The following is a 14,721-nucleotide window of genomic DNA, read 5'->3' as shown; positions in this document are numbered from 1 at the left end:
CACACACACACACACTATTGCAATTATCATAATATTTAAAACTGAATGTTTAAATATTGAATATTAAAACACATTGGGCTGATTAAATAGTCAAATACACGAATATTAATTATTTTAAACCTTACTGACCACGTTACTGACCCCCCAAGCTAAAGTAATACAAAACAAAAACAGCTTTAATAATCAATGTTGCTGCTAATATAATATACAAAGAGGTTGATGAGACACACGAAGCACGATCAATAAGCAGAAGCAGCAGCACTTTATATTAGGGCGTGGCGTTTGCACCATGACGTAGTCTACTTGACAGCTGACACACACCACCGCGGCGCGTTTGGGTAGCAATAAACAGAAACAGAAAATGTTTCAGGAGTGTCGAGGCAGCATCATCAAGGGGGATTTTCTGCCGCTTAAAGCGTGAGAGCACAAAGTAAACCCGGCCTTTACAAGCATATGTAGTCTGGAGAAACGTGTGACTGCAGTCAGGAGGGGTTGTTTACATTTCTCATCATGGATTGGAGCACACAGAAGTTGTTTTACACTATTATATTCCTACTTTTAGGAGAAAGCGTAGCTCCAAGTTACGCATCTGCTGTAAACAGCGGTAAGTCTGCCTTTCTGTTCTGTATAATCCTCTGTAACATCAATCATACTAACGGCTATTGATACAATTATTATTGAACCATTTTGAAATGTAAAACTTTAAATGACCGAAGCCCCGCCAGTCTTATGGTGAAGGTGCTGTTTCCTCGAGAGGGAGTTAAAGCAGGTTGTTTCAGTTGGTTATATAATTTATGCGTTCTGAAGCATTTAATACACTCATAAGTGGGCCATTTGTTAGTTTGCATGTGTCACATGTTGTTTAGACTCGGGTCATGACCAATTTTTGGAAATCAATACACAGTTTTTTAACTGCACCACTGACATATTAACCCACTGCATTGCTCATGCGATCACGGCTCATATCCAGCTTCTGCAAAACACCTCCTCATATTTCTGTTTGATGTGTGTGTGAGTGTGAGAGAGAGAGAGAGAGAGAGAGAGAGAGAGAGAGAGAGAGAGAGAGAGAGAGAGAGAGAGAGAGAGAGAGAGAGAGAGAGAGAGAGAGAGAGAGAGAGAGAGAGAGAGAGAGAGAGAGAGAGAGAGAGAGAGAGAGAGAAAGAGAGAATTTGCATTACAACATGTTTTGCCCTTTAGCCTTCAAATGATGAAGTCCATATTCTTTTTATATACCACATCCGCTATATTTACTGTATTATTTATATTTAAGTTGTAATTAAATACCCTATATGTAGGCCTGTATGTTTTTATAAATATAATTGTTTAAACATTCAAATTGTATTGATATATTGAATAACTATATTTATATATTTATAAAATATTTATTTCAGTTAGTGGGGGAGGAAGTAAGACAAAGAACCACTAGAACTTTCATGACACTTTTATGGCCTTAAGCCTTTAAACTGTTTTCCTTCGAGCCTTCAGGTTTGAAATAATGTTTACAATAATGTTTCATTAGTTAACTAACTACTTCAGTTAACATGAAATAAGAATGAACAATACTTAAAAAACATTTGTTAATCTTAGTTGATGTTAATTTCAACATTTACTAATACGTTATGGAAATCAAATGTTGTTTTTGTTAACAATTAATGCTCTGTGAACTAACATGAACAAACAATGAATGATTGTATTTTTATTAACTAATATTAACAAAGATTTATAAATAGCCTACTGTAACAAATGTATTGCTCATTGTTAGTTCATGTAGTAGGTTAATACATTAGATAATGTTAAATGAAACCTTATTGTAAAGTGTAAACCGAATAGATTATTAATTTCTAGCATGTCCACACATGCTTTTGTATGTTGGTTAAATATGTAAACAAACTGGTTAAATAAACAATCAAACAAAGATTTGCAGCCGTGTTCTTCAGAGAAATGTTGATGTAGTGTTTGTTTTGTTGGGCCTGCAGTGACGCGCCACCCTCAACAGAGCACTCCATGACTCAAAAAGCCCTTTGTTTTCTGCCTGTTGTTCCAAACAGCGAAGTGCAAAGCAGAGTGCAGACACCATTATGACACGACTATGACACTCGATCAGATGTTGTGGAAAATAACTTCTCTTTGGCAAGAGAGAAATACCAATTAATAACCCAGTGTTTATTTAAATGCGCTCCAAGGCTGCTTTAACAATAACACACTGCTGTATAAACAAAGATTGCAGCCGACTCTAGACATTCTGCACATCTATACAAATAGATATGTCTTGATTAACCCATAAACGCATACCTCGGGTCTTTAGTGGCCCGGGACGTCAGTCACTATTCTTCTCCTCATTAGTTTTTTAAAGTTAGACATCATCCTTCTTCGTATTCCTCAATCAATTAATTCTAAACAATACAACAAGAAAAATAATAATAAAATTAGGTGTTTTTTAATTCATTTTTTTGTAAAAAAAAAAAATATATATATAGGGTCGCTAACGACCCGAGGTGTGTAAAGAACAGTGTGAGCATATTTTTTCTGCACAACAATAATTGAATCTTTGATGAGTGAATAATTGCAATTCACCTTTATTCCACAAGGTGATACACAATGATAAAGTGATGCTTCACTTATAGTTATCGCAGGCAGAAAACAAAAGAATAGGAAGTATCATCAGCAAAATGCTCAGCGATTTAGTACTGAACGCAATCAAATATTAGTGTCACTGTCATGTGATGGTGGAACTGGTGAGGAAGCTGTCAGCAATCAAAATATTGGTTTTGAAGATGTTGAAAATGATCATTTTGAGAATATGTTTGAGAAGTCGAATATGAGCCAGATGCTGAATGTACTGGGAAATGAGTTCTGACGAGGACAGTGATGATGGTGTGTAAAACATCTGCTCAAACTGAACCCTTCCAAGCTCCAAAAGTTAACAAAATATGCCTTATTTTATTCTTCTGTTATTGTTACTCTAATATCAGGAAAGTTTTATATTATCGGCACAGGTAGAGGAGATCCATCCGTGTCAAATATAGACCCGAACATATAATAATGATTGGCAAAACATTCATGCATTTAAGGGTTAAAAATGTGCTTTCCTCACGTATTCAACTTCTCTATGGCGTCTGTAAAAAGGGCATCTAAGGACACTTGGATCATAATTATCTTTGTTGATTGAACTAAAACAGTGATTAAAAGCACATAGTGGTTATGAGACATAATACAGTGTTTGTTTTTGTACGTTAGATTTCAGAGTCGATTTCTCTCCACTGTCATCTTCTCTCAGATAATCATCAAATAACAAACTGTTTTATTTACGCAGGAGATGACACGTTTACTATCCAGCACAATGGGAATGGGAAATGCCTCCTGGTCCAGAATGAAGCCTTGAAGCTGGGAGATTGTTTGTTAGTCCCGGCCGTGTCGTGGAAGTGGGGTTCGGCCCACAGGCTGTTCCACGTGGAATCGTCTAAGTGTCTGGGCCTGGAGGTGCGCTCCAAAACCGTGACCCTGTCCAGCTGCGACTCCACGGAGATTCTGCGGTGGAAGTGCTATGAGGACGTCATCTACACAGAATACCAAATGAAACTCAGCGCCGGGCCTGACGACTCCGTAACCGCCAAGAGGGACGGACAGGACACTTGGAAAAGAGGAGGGAGCTCGGATAACATCTGTCAGCGGACGTATCGAAGTATGACACTACTGCTTTTTTTATATGCATACACTACATGTCAATAGTTTTTGGAAAAAAAGTCTCTTATGCTCACCAAGGCTGCATTTTTTTTGTAATCAAAAATACTGTAAAACAGTAGCATTGTGAAATGTATTAAAATTTTAAATAACTGTTTTCTATTTTCTATTTTAATACGTAATTAATTCCTGTGATGGCTAAGGTGAATTTTCAGCTTCACTCCAGTCTTCAGTGTCACATGATCCTTCAGAAATTGTTCTAATATGAGGATTTAGTGCTCAGTTTTTATTCATTATTAATGGTGCTAAATTATTAACAATGGTTCTTATTATTATCAACGTCGAAAATGTTGTTTTTGCTGCTGGAAAACGTGATGCATTTTTTTTTCAGGATTCTTCGATGAATAGAAGAAGATAAAAATTGAGCGTTAAATCTGCATATTACAATGATTTCTGAAGGATCATGTGACACTGAAGACTGCAGTAATGATGATGAAAATTCAGCTTTGCCCTCACAAGGATAACTTGTATTTTAAAATATATTTAAATAGAAAACAGTTATTTAAAATTGGCTAATATTTCACAGTGTCGCTGTTTGCACTGCATTGGTGAGCATTAGAGACTATTTCAAAAACATTAAAATACTTTAGGCTGTAATGCTCAGCTATGGGTTATAGCTGAATGGTTGTAGGTTCAAAGCCCTGAAAATATGATGCATGAACCATTGTGCCTTTGAAAAAGGTTATCCAGGGTGATTGACCTTATAAATCACTTTAGATAAAGGTATCTGCACAAAAGCTCTTGATCTTAATGATCTTGCAAGCTCTTATCTGATTGGCTGACTCCACAACTTATTGGATTGAGGCCACACAGTTATATATATTTATTTACTTGATCAGTTTGCCTGAAAACAAAGTTGTGGCTTCCTGTCGCTACATTGATAGATACAGTTGGTACAGTGGGGTGTGGGGGGGGGGATTAACTGTTGCGGTTTAACTGTTGTTCAGATAATCCAGTTCATCTGATTTCCGTTGCTCTGCCCTGCAAGAATAGTTTCAGGTTTTGCTCTGGATGTTTGCTTACTGGTTTAACCACTGTTGAATCATGTGACTGTAGCAATACAGCAGTGGGGTTTATGGGAAACTCCACGTTAACAACAACTCGTCTGAATTTACTTTCTGTTTTTCTTTTGACTAACTTTTGTTGCTCTGTGCCCAGCGAATCTGCACATTCTCAGATAGTAAACATTTCGATAAAAAATATGTTGGAGAATTTGGTGTCACAGCTGCAGAATGTGGTTGTCAAGTCTGCTAAAGACGTTTCTATTTTTATCTTTTAAATGTGTTCCTGTTTTTACATAAAATATGCGCTACAATTCAAACGTTTTTTTTTTCACTACCATTTAAGTCTCTTATGCTCACCAAGGCTGGATTTATTTGATAGAAAATACAGTAAAAACAGTAATATTGTGAATATTACTATTTAAAATATATCTATTTCTGTGATGCAAAGCTGAATTTTCAGCATCATTACTCCAGTCTTCAGTGTCACATGACCCTTCAGAAATCATTCTAATATGCTGATTTAGTGCTTAAGAAACATTTGTTATTATTAGCAGTGTTACACAGCTGCTTAATATTTTTGTGGAATTTTAGGGATTTCAGCATTTATTTGAAACAAATCTTATGTAACATTATAAACATCTTTACTGTCACTTTTGATCACATTTAATACATCCTTGCTGAATAAAACTATTAATTTCTTAAAACAAAAATCTTACTGAACCTAAATTTTTTATTGGTGGGTTTATTTTAATTTATATAATATAGAAATTAATATATTGAATTGTATATATAAAATTAAAGTAGTAAATGAATAAAATAATTATATAAATGAATATATATATATATTTGTTTATTATTATTATTATTATTATTACTTTAATTTTTATGAAAGTTAATTTTACTTTAATTAAAAAAAATATATATATATTATTTGAATTTTTTACTTTTTGTTTTTATGTAATTTTATATAATTTATATTTTTTGCTGGACAAAAAACTCAAACTAGATTTTTAAACAATTTTTCTTTTTCTTTATTTTGGATGCTTTTAACTTGTTACTCACTGACTGCATGGATGTATCCATAAAGGTCCCGCAAGAATTCTGTTATATATTTTTGTGCAGTCGTGGTCTTTACTGTATTTTTTCAGCCATAGTCTGTTTGCTTCACTCTAAAACTAAATTTACCCCATGTTTCTACCCTGAGAAACATTTCCTTTTATGTATGAGTCATTTATTCTTTTGAGGATGCGACCGAGTGGACATTTAGTCAGATTTAGCGGACTTCTGGGGACAATTTGGTGAGCGAAGCATAGCTACATAAACCCACAAACAGTATAAATTCCTGTTCCTCTGTTTCTCAGGAATGCACACAAGCGGGGGGAATTCTAACGGGGCACCCTGTGAGTTCCCCTTTCTCTACAATGGGACCTGGCACCACAGCTGCCTGCCTGGCACTGGCGACAGAACGCTGGACTGGTGCTCTACCACCGCAAACTATGATCTAGAGAAGAAGTGGGGAACTTGTCTGAAATACGGTAACGTTTACATCCACCACAGCTTCTGGGGGTTTTCCAGAGAGCAGCTGTAAAGGAGAAAAAAGTGCATTTAAACATGTGACTCATTTTACAAAACAATGTGACATTAAACTACTGACTATCGGAGACTTTTATTTATTCATTCCAACGCAATTACAACTGATGTTGTATAATAACATTGGTATAATAAAGGGATACACTTTTTGTAATTGGAAGCTGTTTTTCATTTATTCATTTCTTAATAAAAAACCAATGTGTGGAGATAAACAAACAAATACATTAACCAAAATTAACTACCTTGGTTTACCGGTTTCCCACAAACACCATGCTGACCTACTTAATGTGGTTTTAAGTGGAACCCATGCTGGTTTAAGCTGCAGTTTTCAGCAGGGAAAAGACATTGACTTGCACTGTTCTGTTCTTGCAAAGCCACGTTAACTATAACTCCTGTTTGTTGCACATTCCTCTATTGTGGCTTCCAATAATTTCTGAAAAAATATGGAAAAAGATTGCAGAGTTGTCCAACACTTCAAAAGTCAGAGACAGAATGAGAGAATCACATATGTGAGACAGACAGATGGAGGTCTGAACAGTTAAAGAATTTGAACTAACCCCCCACCTGTTTTCTTTTATTTAGTGGAAGGATGTTCTACTTTATGGGAAGAAGGCCCAGTGATAGGACGCTGCTATCAGGTGGTGTCCACAGCGGTGGTGTCCTGGCACGAGGCGCGGGATGCCTGTCGGAGTCAAGATGGTGATCTGCTTAGTGTGTCTAGCCCTCAAGAGCTTGAGTTCTGTAAGACTCAAATCTCATTTTCACTTGCTTTCATGTTTTTTAACCAGCTCTAATCTGAAACTCCAATCTGCAGCTATAGTATTCTGTTATATTACATTTACTTTATATAGTACAACCACCCAGAACACCCAAGCAACTGCATGGAAACCATCCAGAAAACCATAGCAACACTGTAGCAACCACCTATAAAACCCTAGTAGCCATATTGCAACACCCTAGCAACCAACCAGAACACCCTATCAACAGTATAGGAGCCAAATAGAACACCCTAGTAACTGGCTAGCAATACACTAGCAACAACCTTGAATATTTTAGCAACCGCATAGCAACACCCTAGCAATCACCTGGATTACCCTAGCACCTTCATAGCAACACCCTAGAAACCACCCATAACATCCTAGCAACAAATTCAAACTTTCTGGTCAGGTTTTCTCAAGTCAACAAAGTTTGTCTTGACAAACAACAAAAGTTTGTATCCATACTTTATTTATTGTTCTTTCCCTGCAGTTAAAGATCGGAAAGACTTGCCAAGCAAGCTGTGGATTGGCTTGAACCATCTGGACTGGATGCAGGGTTGGCAGTGGTCAGATGGATCAGCTTTATCTTTTGCCCCTTGGGAAACAGGTGATTTCAAGCACACAGTATATAATAACTAATATTATTGTAAATCATTGCTTTTTATTCTATGTTTTAAAGAGATATTTCAACCAAAAAATAAAATGATGTCATCATTTACTCAACCCCTGTGTTGTTCTGGCAAACTTCTAGGAGAGGTGAACTGTCTGACATACAGTAGTACATCTAACATTTTTCTTTTGAAAGAACAAGGATTTCCCCTTTACAACCTGCTGTGCCACCTTCTGTTGGGTCCTACAGTACATCTACATTACATTTACTGTGTGTCTTTTATTCAGTTTCACAGTGATTTAGGTTTAGCAGATCACAGAGGATCTATTCTCCATCTTATCTTAACACGAGTCTGCCGTTCACACTGACAATGACACTTCTATCACTGTTGATGTGGCAGTGTGTGTATGGGCATACAATGAGATTTGCTTTGCTGAATAACAAACTAATGAGTTGAATGGCGTCTTTATGCAGTAAACACAGGCAGAATCAGTCTCTGTCTCTGAGGACAGTGATGACAGCATTGTCTCTGACTGACGGTCAACTGTATGATGTGGGCGTTCTGTCTCTCCTCACCCCATGTGTGTGTTGTCACTGTAATGAACTGTCTATAAACACTTTTTATGCCAATTATTTGCATGCATTATTGGAGATATTACTGCAATAATGCAATCTTAATCTAGATAACTAGATTCGAATGGCATTAAAAGTTGCTTTATTTTATGTTAATTGTCACTTTACCGATAAATTAATTAATTTTTAAAAACAGATTAAGCTCTTGTCCAATTTTTTTACTATATCAACAATAAAATGATAGACACCAAATTGTCATTTCAGTTCTCAATGCAGTTGAGACCTTTTTAGACCTGGATTGTTATTACTATGCAAGCATTGCATGCATTATAGTATTATATGCAAGCATTATTCTTTCAGATTAAAAAAAAATCTAAAAAAGTATAATTCTATGTTTTTGAAAAACTTTTACTTTTAAATTTATTGACTAAAAATATCATATGCTATGGCCATTTTGTAAAATAACAATTTTAATACATACATGTCTGAAAGTTAAAGGTTTGTTTTTACGGATATCATGAATAATTTTTTCATAAATACTATTGCTTTTTGGAGAATTGCACCATGTGATATTTTACATCCTGAACTAACCTTACCCTGTCATAAAACGATCTGGGCCCGTATCCCTAAAGATTCTGAGAATCCTCTCAGAGAGCTCCTAACTTAACCTAAAGATTCCTTGCCAGGAGTTTTAGCTTAGAAGTGATTCCAGAACATTTTCAGTGAACTCTGAGCAAGGAATGGATGGAAAATCCTATCTTAGTGAGGAGGTGTGGTTGACCCCGTTGCTAGGTATGAGTCATCATTTCAAAAGCCGTGATTGGTTGATCCTACAAGTTTGATGAAAATAAACTTTTGGTGATAATGAGCTAAGGATGTACCCTCAAATCAATAAACATAATTATACACTCTAATCTTATGCAGACTGTAATTGTAAATAATATTTCACATTCAAGAAAATATCTGGAAAATGAATAGTAAGGTGTAGGGGTTATAGCCTAACATTAGAATCTTAAATATGTGAAAACTTAAGCTCATTACACCCTGTTCAAATAATGATTTGTGTCTTATTTGCTCATATTAATAATATCCTAGCTGGCATATTTTGTACTTTCACTCCCATATGGACCCCATTGAAAACAAGATGGCCTATCTCAAGGGGCTGTCCTTAATGAAGTAGAAATTGCAACGTTACAACTCAGTGTGGTCTTAACGAGGGTAACACGGCTCAGCTTTTATCAATGTCTGTGATTGCTGGCTGGTCTATTTATGAAGGCTTGTTAACAAATATCCTACAACTCCTTGAATTCCTAAGCCACTAAAAGTCCTCTTCCCTGCTCTTAGCAGATCTCGCCTTAGGAGCCCTTTTAAGCGCTAGGAATCTTGAGGAATAGCTTTTATATTAACTGGGATTTTCATGTCACTTTTAGGGGAAATTCTAAGAAAACGTCATGACTCTGAGAATTTTCTTAGAATTTGGCCGCTAGGAGACACTTTTTGCACAAAAATTCTTTAGGGATACGGGCCCAGACAATTAAGTTGACTTTTAAGATAATTTAATTTAAGAAAATATTAAAATAGATTTGAGACATCAAAATCATAACTATTATAGAAGTGGTGTATTTAAGTCATTGTATGAATGAATTGCATTTTAATTGATTTTTTAATGAAAATAATAATTCAGAAAAAATTGCATTTATGATATAATTTATGCATTTATGATATTGTAAACTATAATAATTGATTATATATTTGGCTAATTCTGGTGCATTTACAGTATTGTTTATTAATGTGCACTGCCCCTGCTAAATAAACTAATAAATAAATAAATAAAACGTCATTGACACTTTTAATTAAAAACAATTATTTAGGGGGGGATATTAAATTTAGGCATAATACTAAATAGTACTTTTTCGCCATAAAATAAACATTTATATATATATATATATATATATATACACACGCCAACACACACATATATATGAATAAAAGTATTTTATGGTTGCTTGAATTGTTACATTTTTGTTTGTCATTTGGCATATGTTTGTTAGGGATCCCAATAAGATCACTTTTGTCGGACGAGGACTGTGGGGTTCTGAAGGAGCCGCTGCATTTTGGCGCAGAGACGTGTGAAAACCGGCTTCCATTTATCTGCATGAAGACTAACAAAGACAATGCGACTACAGGTCAGAGACTGTTCTCTCGTACTGTTTTTCTTCTTTTCTTCCTCTCTTTCTCTGCACAGTCTCTCTTCCTCTCGTTTCAGCAGTCAGGGAGGTCTATAAGCCCACGGTGTGTAAAGATGGTTGGATCGGGTGGAAAGGATTCTGTTATAAACTCCACAGTGCAACAGAGTCAAGACTGTCCCAGCATGAAGCTCAGGACATGTGTAAGATGGAGAGATCTCAGCTTGCCAGCATTCAGAGTTTAGAGGAAATAGAAATGCTACACACAAACTTTCACACAGGTAAACACGTCTTATACACACAGGTATCAACAACATGTTCTATGAAAATATATAACTTGTTTTTGTTTCGTGTTATATCTGTCCAATTTACATTATAAACTGTGTGACAGATCTGAAGACCGATGTATGGATTGGTCTTTTGGGTAATGGAACCACCTCAGTCTTCGAATGGGTCGATAAAGTACCAGTGTCTTTCACATACTGGGCCAGAGCTCAACCTCCACCACTTCTACCAAATACCACCAACTGTGTGTACTATGCAGGAGAGGTGCGTGTGTGTGTGTGTGTGTTTCATCAAGTCAGATTTTAATTAACCGGTATCACATGAACAAGAGCGCTGTTCTCTGATTTCTCTATGCATTGTTTGTAGCATCACACATGGTCTGTGTCTGACTGTGAAAAGTCAAAGGCTTACATGTGTAAGTTAAAGGGGGATGTGAATGAGAGCGCCCCAGAGGAAGGCTGCCCTCCAGACGGGGTGAGTGACCATTACTGACTGACACATGACAGAGAGCGCCACTATTGAACAATTCACTGTAACTCCAGGGGAAATACATCAATCATGTTTGTGATTCATGTTGTTGTTATTGCCATCCATTTAGATTCCACATGTGAATCTGGTTCAGATATTACTGTATAAGCAGACATCTGTTGTTTTTTATTCTACTCTCTAGAACTGGAAGAGACATAGTGATGCTTGCTATAAAGTAGACACTGAGCCTATGTTCTACAAAAACAGCTGCCACATCACCATTAATAACAGGTAACAGTTGAGTAATTTGTAGCGCTGTCAAATCGATTAATCGCATCTAAGATAAAAGTTTGTAAATTATATAATGTTCTAGAGGTTCTTGTTGCTAGATAGTTGCTTTCTTCTCTAAGTGAAAAAAAAATCATATTCTGGTCTCTAGATATGACTGATTAACACTTTTGTTCAAATCTCTAACCCCTAAGTATGATCAATAATAATAGTGATTCGTTAATTACATAATAAGAGAACTCATGCTTATGTTTCACATTTTCTAGTAACATGAAGATGTTTAATCCACTTATCTAGATTTGAACAGGCCTTCATTAACAGTCTTCTGAAAGAGCATATCAGCTCTGGGGTTTTGAATTTCTGGACGGGGCTTCAGGACACTAAAGGGTCCAGGGAGTACCAGTGGATCAGTCAGGATGGGAGAGCAGATCAGGTCACCTACACCAATTGGAAATGGCTAGAACCAGGTAATGCATATTATGGATTTGGCTGTTCAATATCCTAATACATTTTTTCAGCATTTTTTAGCATCTTATTACTGTGCATTAGGGCTATCAATGGACAATTTTTTTACTCGCGATTAATCACACGCTTATCGTGATGTCATCAATTGCTATATCCAGCAAAGTAAACCATCAGATTGAAGGGTGACTCTCACAAAACTGTTTTTTCTGCAAGCTTTTCTCAAGGTAAATTTAGGTGTCTTTCTAAAAAAGGATACCTTGAGACTCTAAAAGGACACCAAACAACCAAATGACATAAGGAGTCCTTATAATTCATAAATGTATGCACACTGAAGCATGTATTAAAAAATAATTCACTTTGTATAGTATGTGTACAGTGCAACAGCAAAGAGCTTGTTCACATTTCAGACAAGTCAAGTTACCGAACCCACAGAGATGCTGAAAAACGAAACCTAAACCAATAGCCTTAACTATTACAGTACACGGATCCATTCAGAACAGTAGTTCTGAATGGATCCGTGTACTGTAATACAGATAGATCAAATCTTTGATCTGTCATGTGTGGAAACAACGTGGATTTAGTGAAATGTGTCCGTGCATAAATACAATCTGCATGCAGGCATTAATAAATGCATCCATTAACGTGTTAACGTTGACAGCCCTACTGTGCATCTTATTTTTCATTGGGATATATAATCAACAGAGTTGCAAATGGGCAAATTTGCGGAAGGAGGTTAAAGAGTTAGTTCACCCAAAAATAAAAATTGTCAACATTTACTCACCCTCATTTTGTTCCAAACCCGTAAGATCTTCGTTTATCTTTGGAACACAAATGAAGATCTTTTGATGAAATCTGAGAGCTTTCTGTCCCTCTGTCCCTCTATTAACACAGTCTACGCAACTGAAACTTTCATAAAGTTTATAAAGAGATTGTACAACTAATTCATATGAATGAGCGGTTTAGTCCAAAATTTTCTGAAGAGACACGATCGCTTTATGTGATGAACAGATTGAATTTAGACTTTTATTCTCATAAACATTAATCAATTCACACATCAGTGGTAAACGGAAGCTCAAGCATGTTCGCTTGACGTGCGAGAACCAATGAGGTTCATTCTTGTGTTACACAGCAGTTTGAACTTCAGCAAGAGGTTTGTTCTCGTGCGTCAAGTAGGTTTAGTTGAGTTTCTGTTTATTTTCGCTGATCAATGTTTATATGTGAATAAAAGCCTAAATTCAATCTGTTCATATAAGCAATCGACTCGCTTCAGAAAATCTGGATTAAACCGCTCAATTCATATGGATTAGTTTTACAATCTCTTTACAATTTGTGTTCTGAAGATGAACGAAAGTCTACTGGGTTTGGAACGACATGAGGGTGAGTAAATGATGACAGAATTTTTATTTTTGGGTGAACTGTCCCTTTAAGCTGGGGAATCTTGGAAATACTACAAGTTGGAAATTTAACAAGAATTTACAGGAATTAGTTGGAAATTTTGGGTAATTTATAGAAACTGTATCATATACAAACATAAATATAAACATTTTGTTTGGCTATAAGCAAATAACAAAAATGACATTTTTGACTTTAATACAAATTAAAACTTAAAATGAAAATGTATTTGTGAGTAGACCTTTAATTGATTCTTTCAAAGAACAAAAAAAAAAAGCATGAACGTTGAATAAAGTAATAATAAGATAAACATATTCTCTATGATCCCAAAAAAGGCAAGCATTTTCTTTCAAGCTTCTCAAACCTCTGGTTTCTGCATTTTTCCTCTCAATCCTCAATAGCCCTGCAGTAAGTAGTGTGCTGTATGCATTTGATTGAGGAATACACAGGGTAGAAATTCAACGGAATTTGCATTCAATCTTGTTGTTTTAACCAAGATTATGCTGCAAGATGTTTTTTTTTTTTTCAACTACATTTATAGGTGACCTATTATGCCCATTTTCACATGATGTAATATAAATCTCTGATGTCTTTGGAATGTGTCTGTGAAGTTTCAGCTCAAAATACCACCCAGATTTTTTATTATAGCTTGTCAAAGTTGCCCCTTTTTGGGCGTGAGGGAGAACACTCAGTTTTGTGTGTGTGTGTCCCTTTAAATGCAAATGAGCTGCAGCTCCGTCAGAAGACGGCCGATCCTTTACACGAGCTTCGGATACTGGAACAATATAACAGCCGAATTTCTCTGGAAAAATGTCAATAATACCCAGTAGCGAGTGCAGCCTTACATGTTTGAACCGGAGTCAGACACAAATGGAGAGACTCAGGAAGAGGTTGCAACTTTAATAGGTCCCCTTTAAGTTCCTTGTTAACCTGTAATTTTACACATTTTCAGTTTATTCCCATTAATTCCCATATATTCCCGTTAATTCCCATGGAAAGTTTCCAACTTTGAAAATTCATGAAATTTTGCCCCAATAATCAATATATATTTTTGGGGAACACGATATCCTAACTTTTTAAATATCATAAATTAAATAATTCAAAAGATTTTGCATTGAGTTTGAATGTGAATATGTGTTCCAGCTTCCGCCGGTGGCTGTGTGGTGATGTCTACTGGGAATCCTTTGGGCCAGTGGGCTGTCAAAAACTGCACTTTTTTCAAAGCTGGTAATATCTGTAAGAAACCCATAAAATCCATGGTCCAACCCACCCCAGATCCAATTGTGCCCAACCCCAATGCTTCCTGCGCACCAGGATGGGTCTCAAGGGAAGGCCTAAACTACTGTTACAAGGTGTGTTAA

The 14,721-nt window shown here is 36.1% G+C and overlaps 1 protein-coding gene across 1 annotated transcript in view; it reads left to right on the top strand.

Moving 5' to 3' along the window:
• The first annotated feature begins 346 nt into the window (after positions 1-346).
• ly75 (lymphocyte antigen 75) overlaps positions 347-14,721 on the top strand; it is a 34,471-nt gene continuing 20,096 nt past the window's right edge. The window contains exons 1-12 of the mRNA XM_056252767.1: positions 347-604; positions 3,314-3,682; positions 6,107-6,280; positions 6,918-7,076; positions 7,584-7,700; positions 10,328-10,462; positions 10,546-10,743; positions 10,854-11,011; positions 11,114-11,221; positions 11,418-11,506; positions 11,801-11,970; positions 14,504-14,712. Of these exons, the coding sequence (XP_056108742.1) occupies positions 511-604; positions 3,314-3,682; positions 6,107-6,280; positions 6,918-7,076; positions 7,584-7,700; positions 10,328-10,462; positions 10,546-10,743; positions 10,854-11,011; positions 11,114-11,221; positions 11,418-11,506; positions 11,801-11,970; positions 14,504-14,712 (1,980 nt within the window). The 5' untranslated portion in view covers positions 347-510. The remainder of the gene's footprint in view (positions 605-3,313; positions 3,683-6,106; positions 6,281-6,917; positions 7,077-7,583; positions 7,701-10,327; positions 10,463-10,545; positions 10,744-10,853; positions 11,012-11,113; positions 11,222-11,417; positions 11,507-11,800; positions 11,971-14,503; positions 14,713-14,721) is intronic.

This window comes from Rhinichthys klamathensis, unplaced genomic scaffold (genome assembly GCF_029890125.1).
Source record: "Rhinichthys klamathensis goyatoka isolate OS25496 unplaced genomic scaffold, OSU_Roscu_1.1 h1tg000098l_1, whole genome shotgun sequence".
In the NCBI taxonomy this organism is placed as follows: Eukaryota; Metazoa; Chordata; class Actinopteri; order Cypriniformes; family Leuciscidae; genus Rhinichthys; species Rhinichthys klamathensis.
This window is presented reverse-complemented; position numbering and strand designations above follow the sequence as displayed.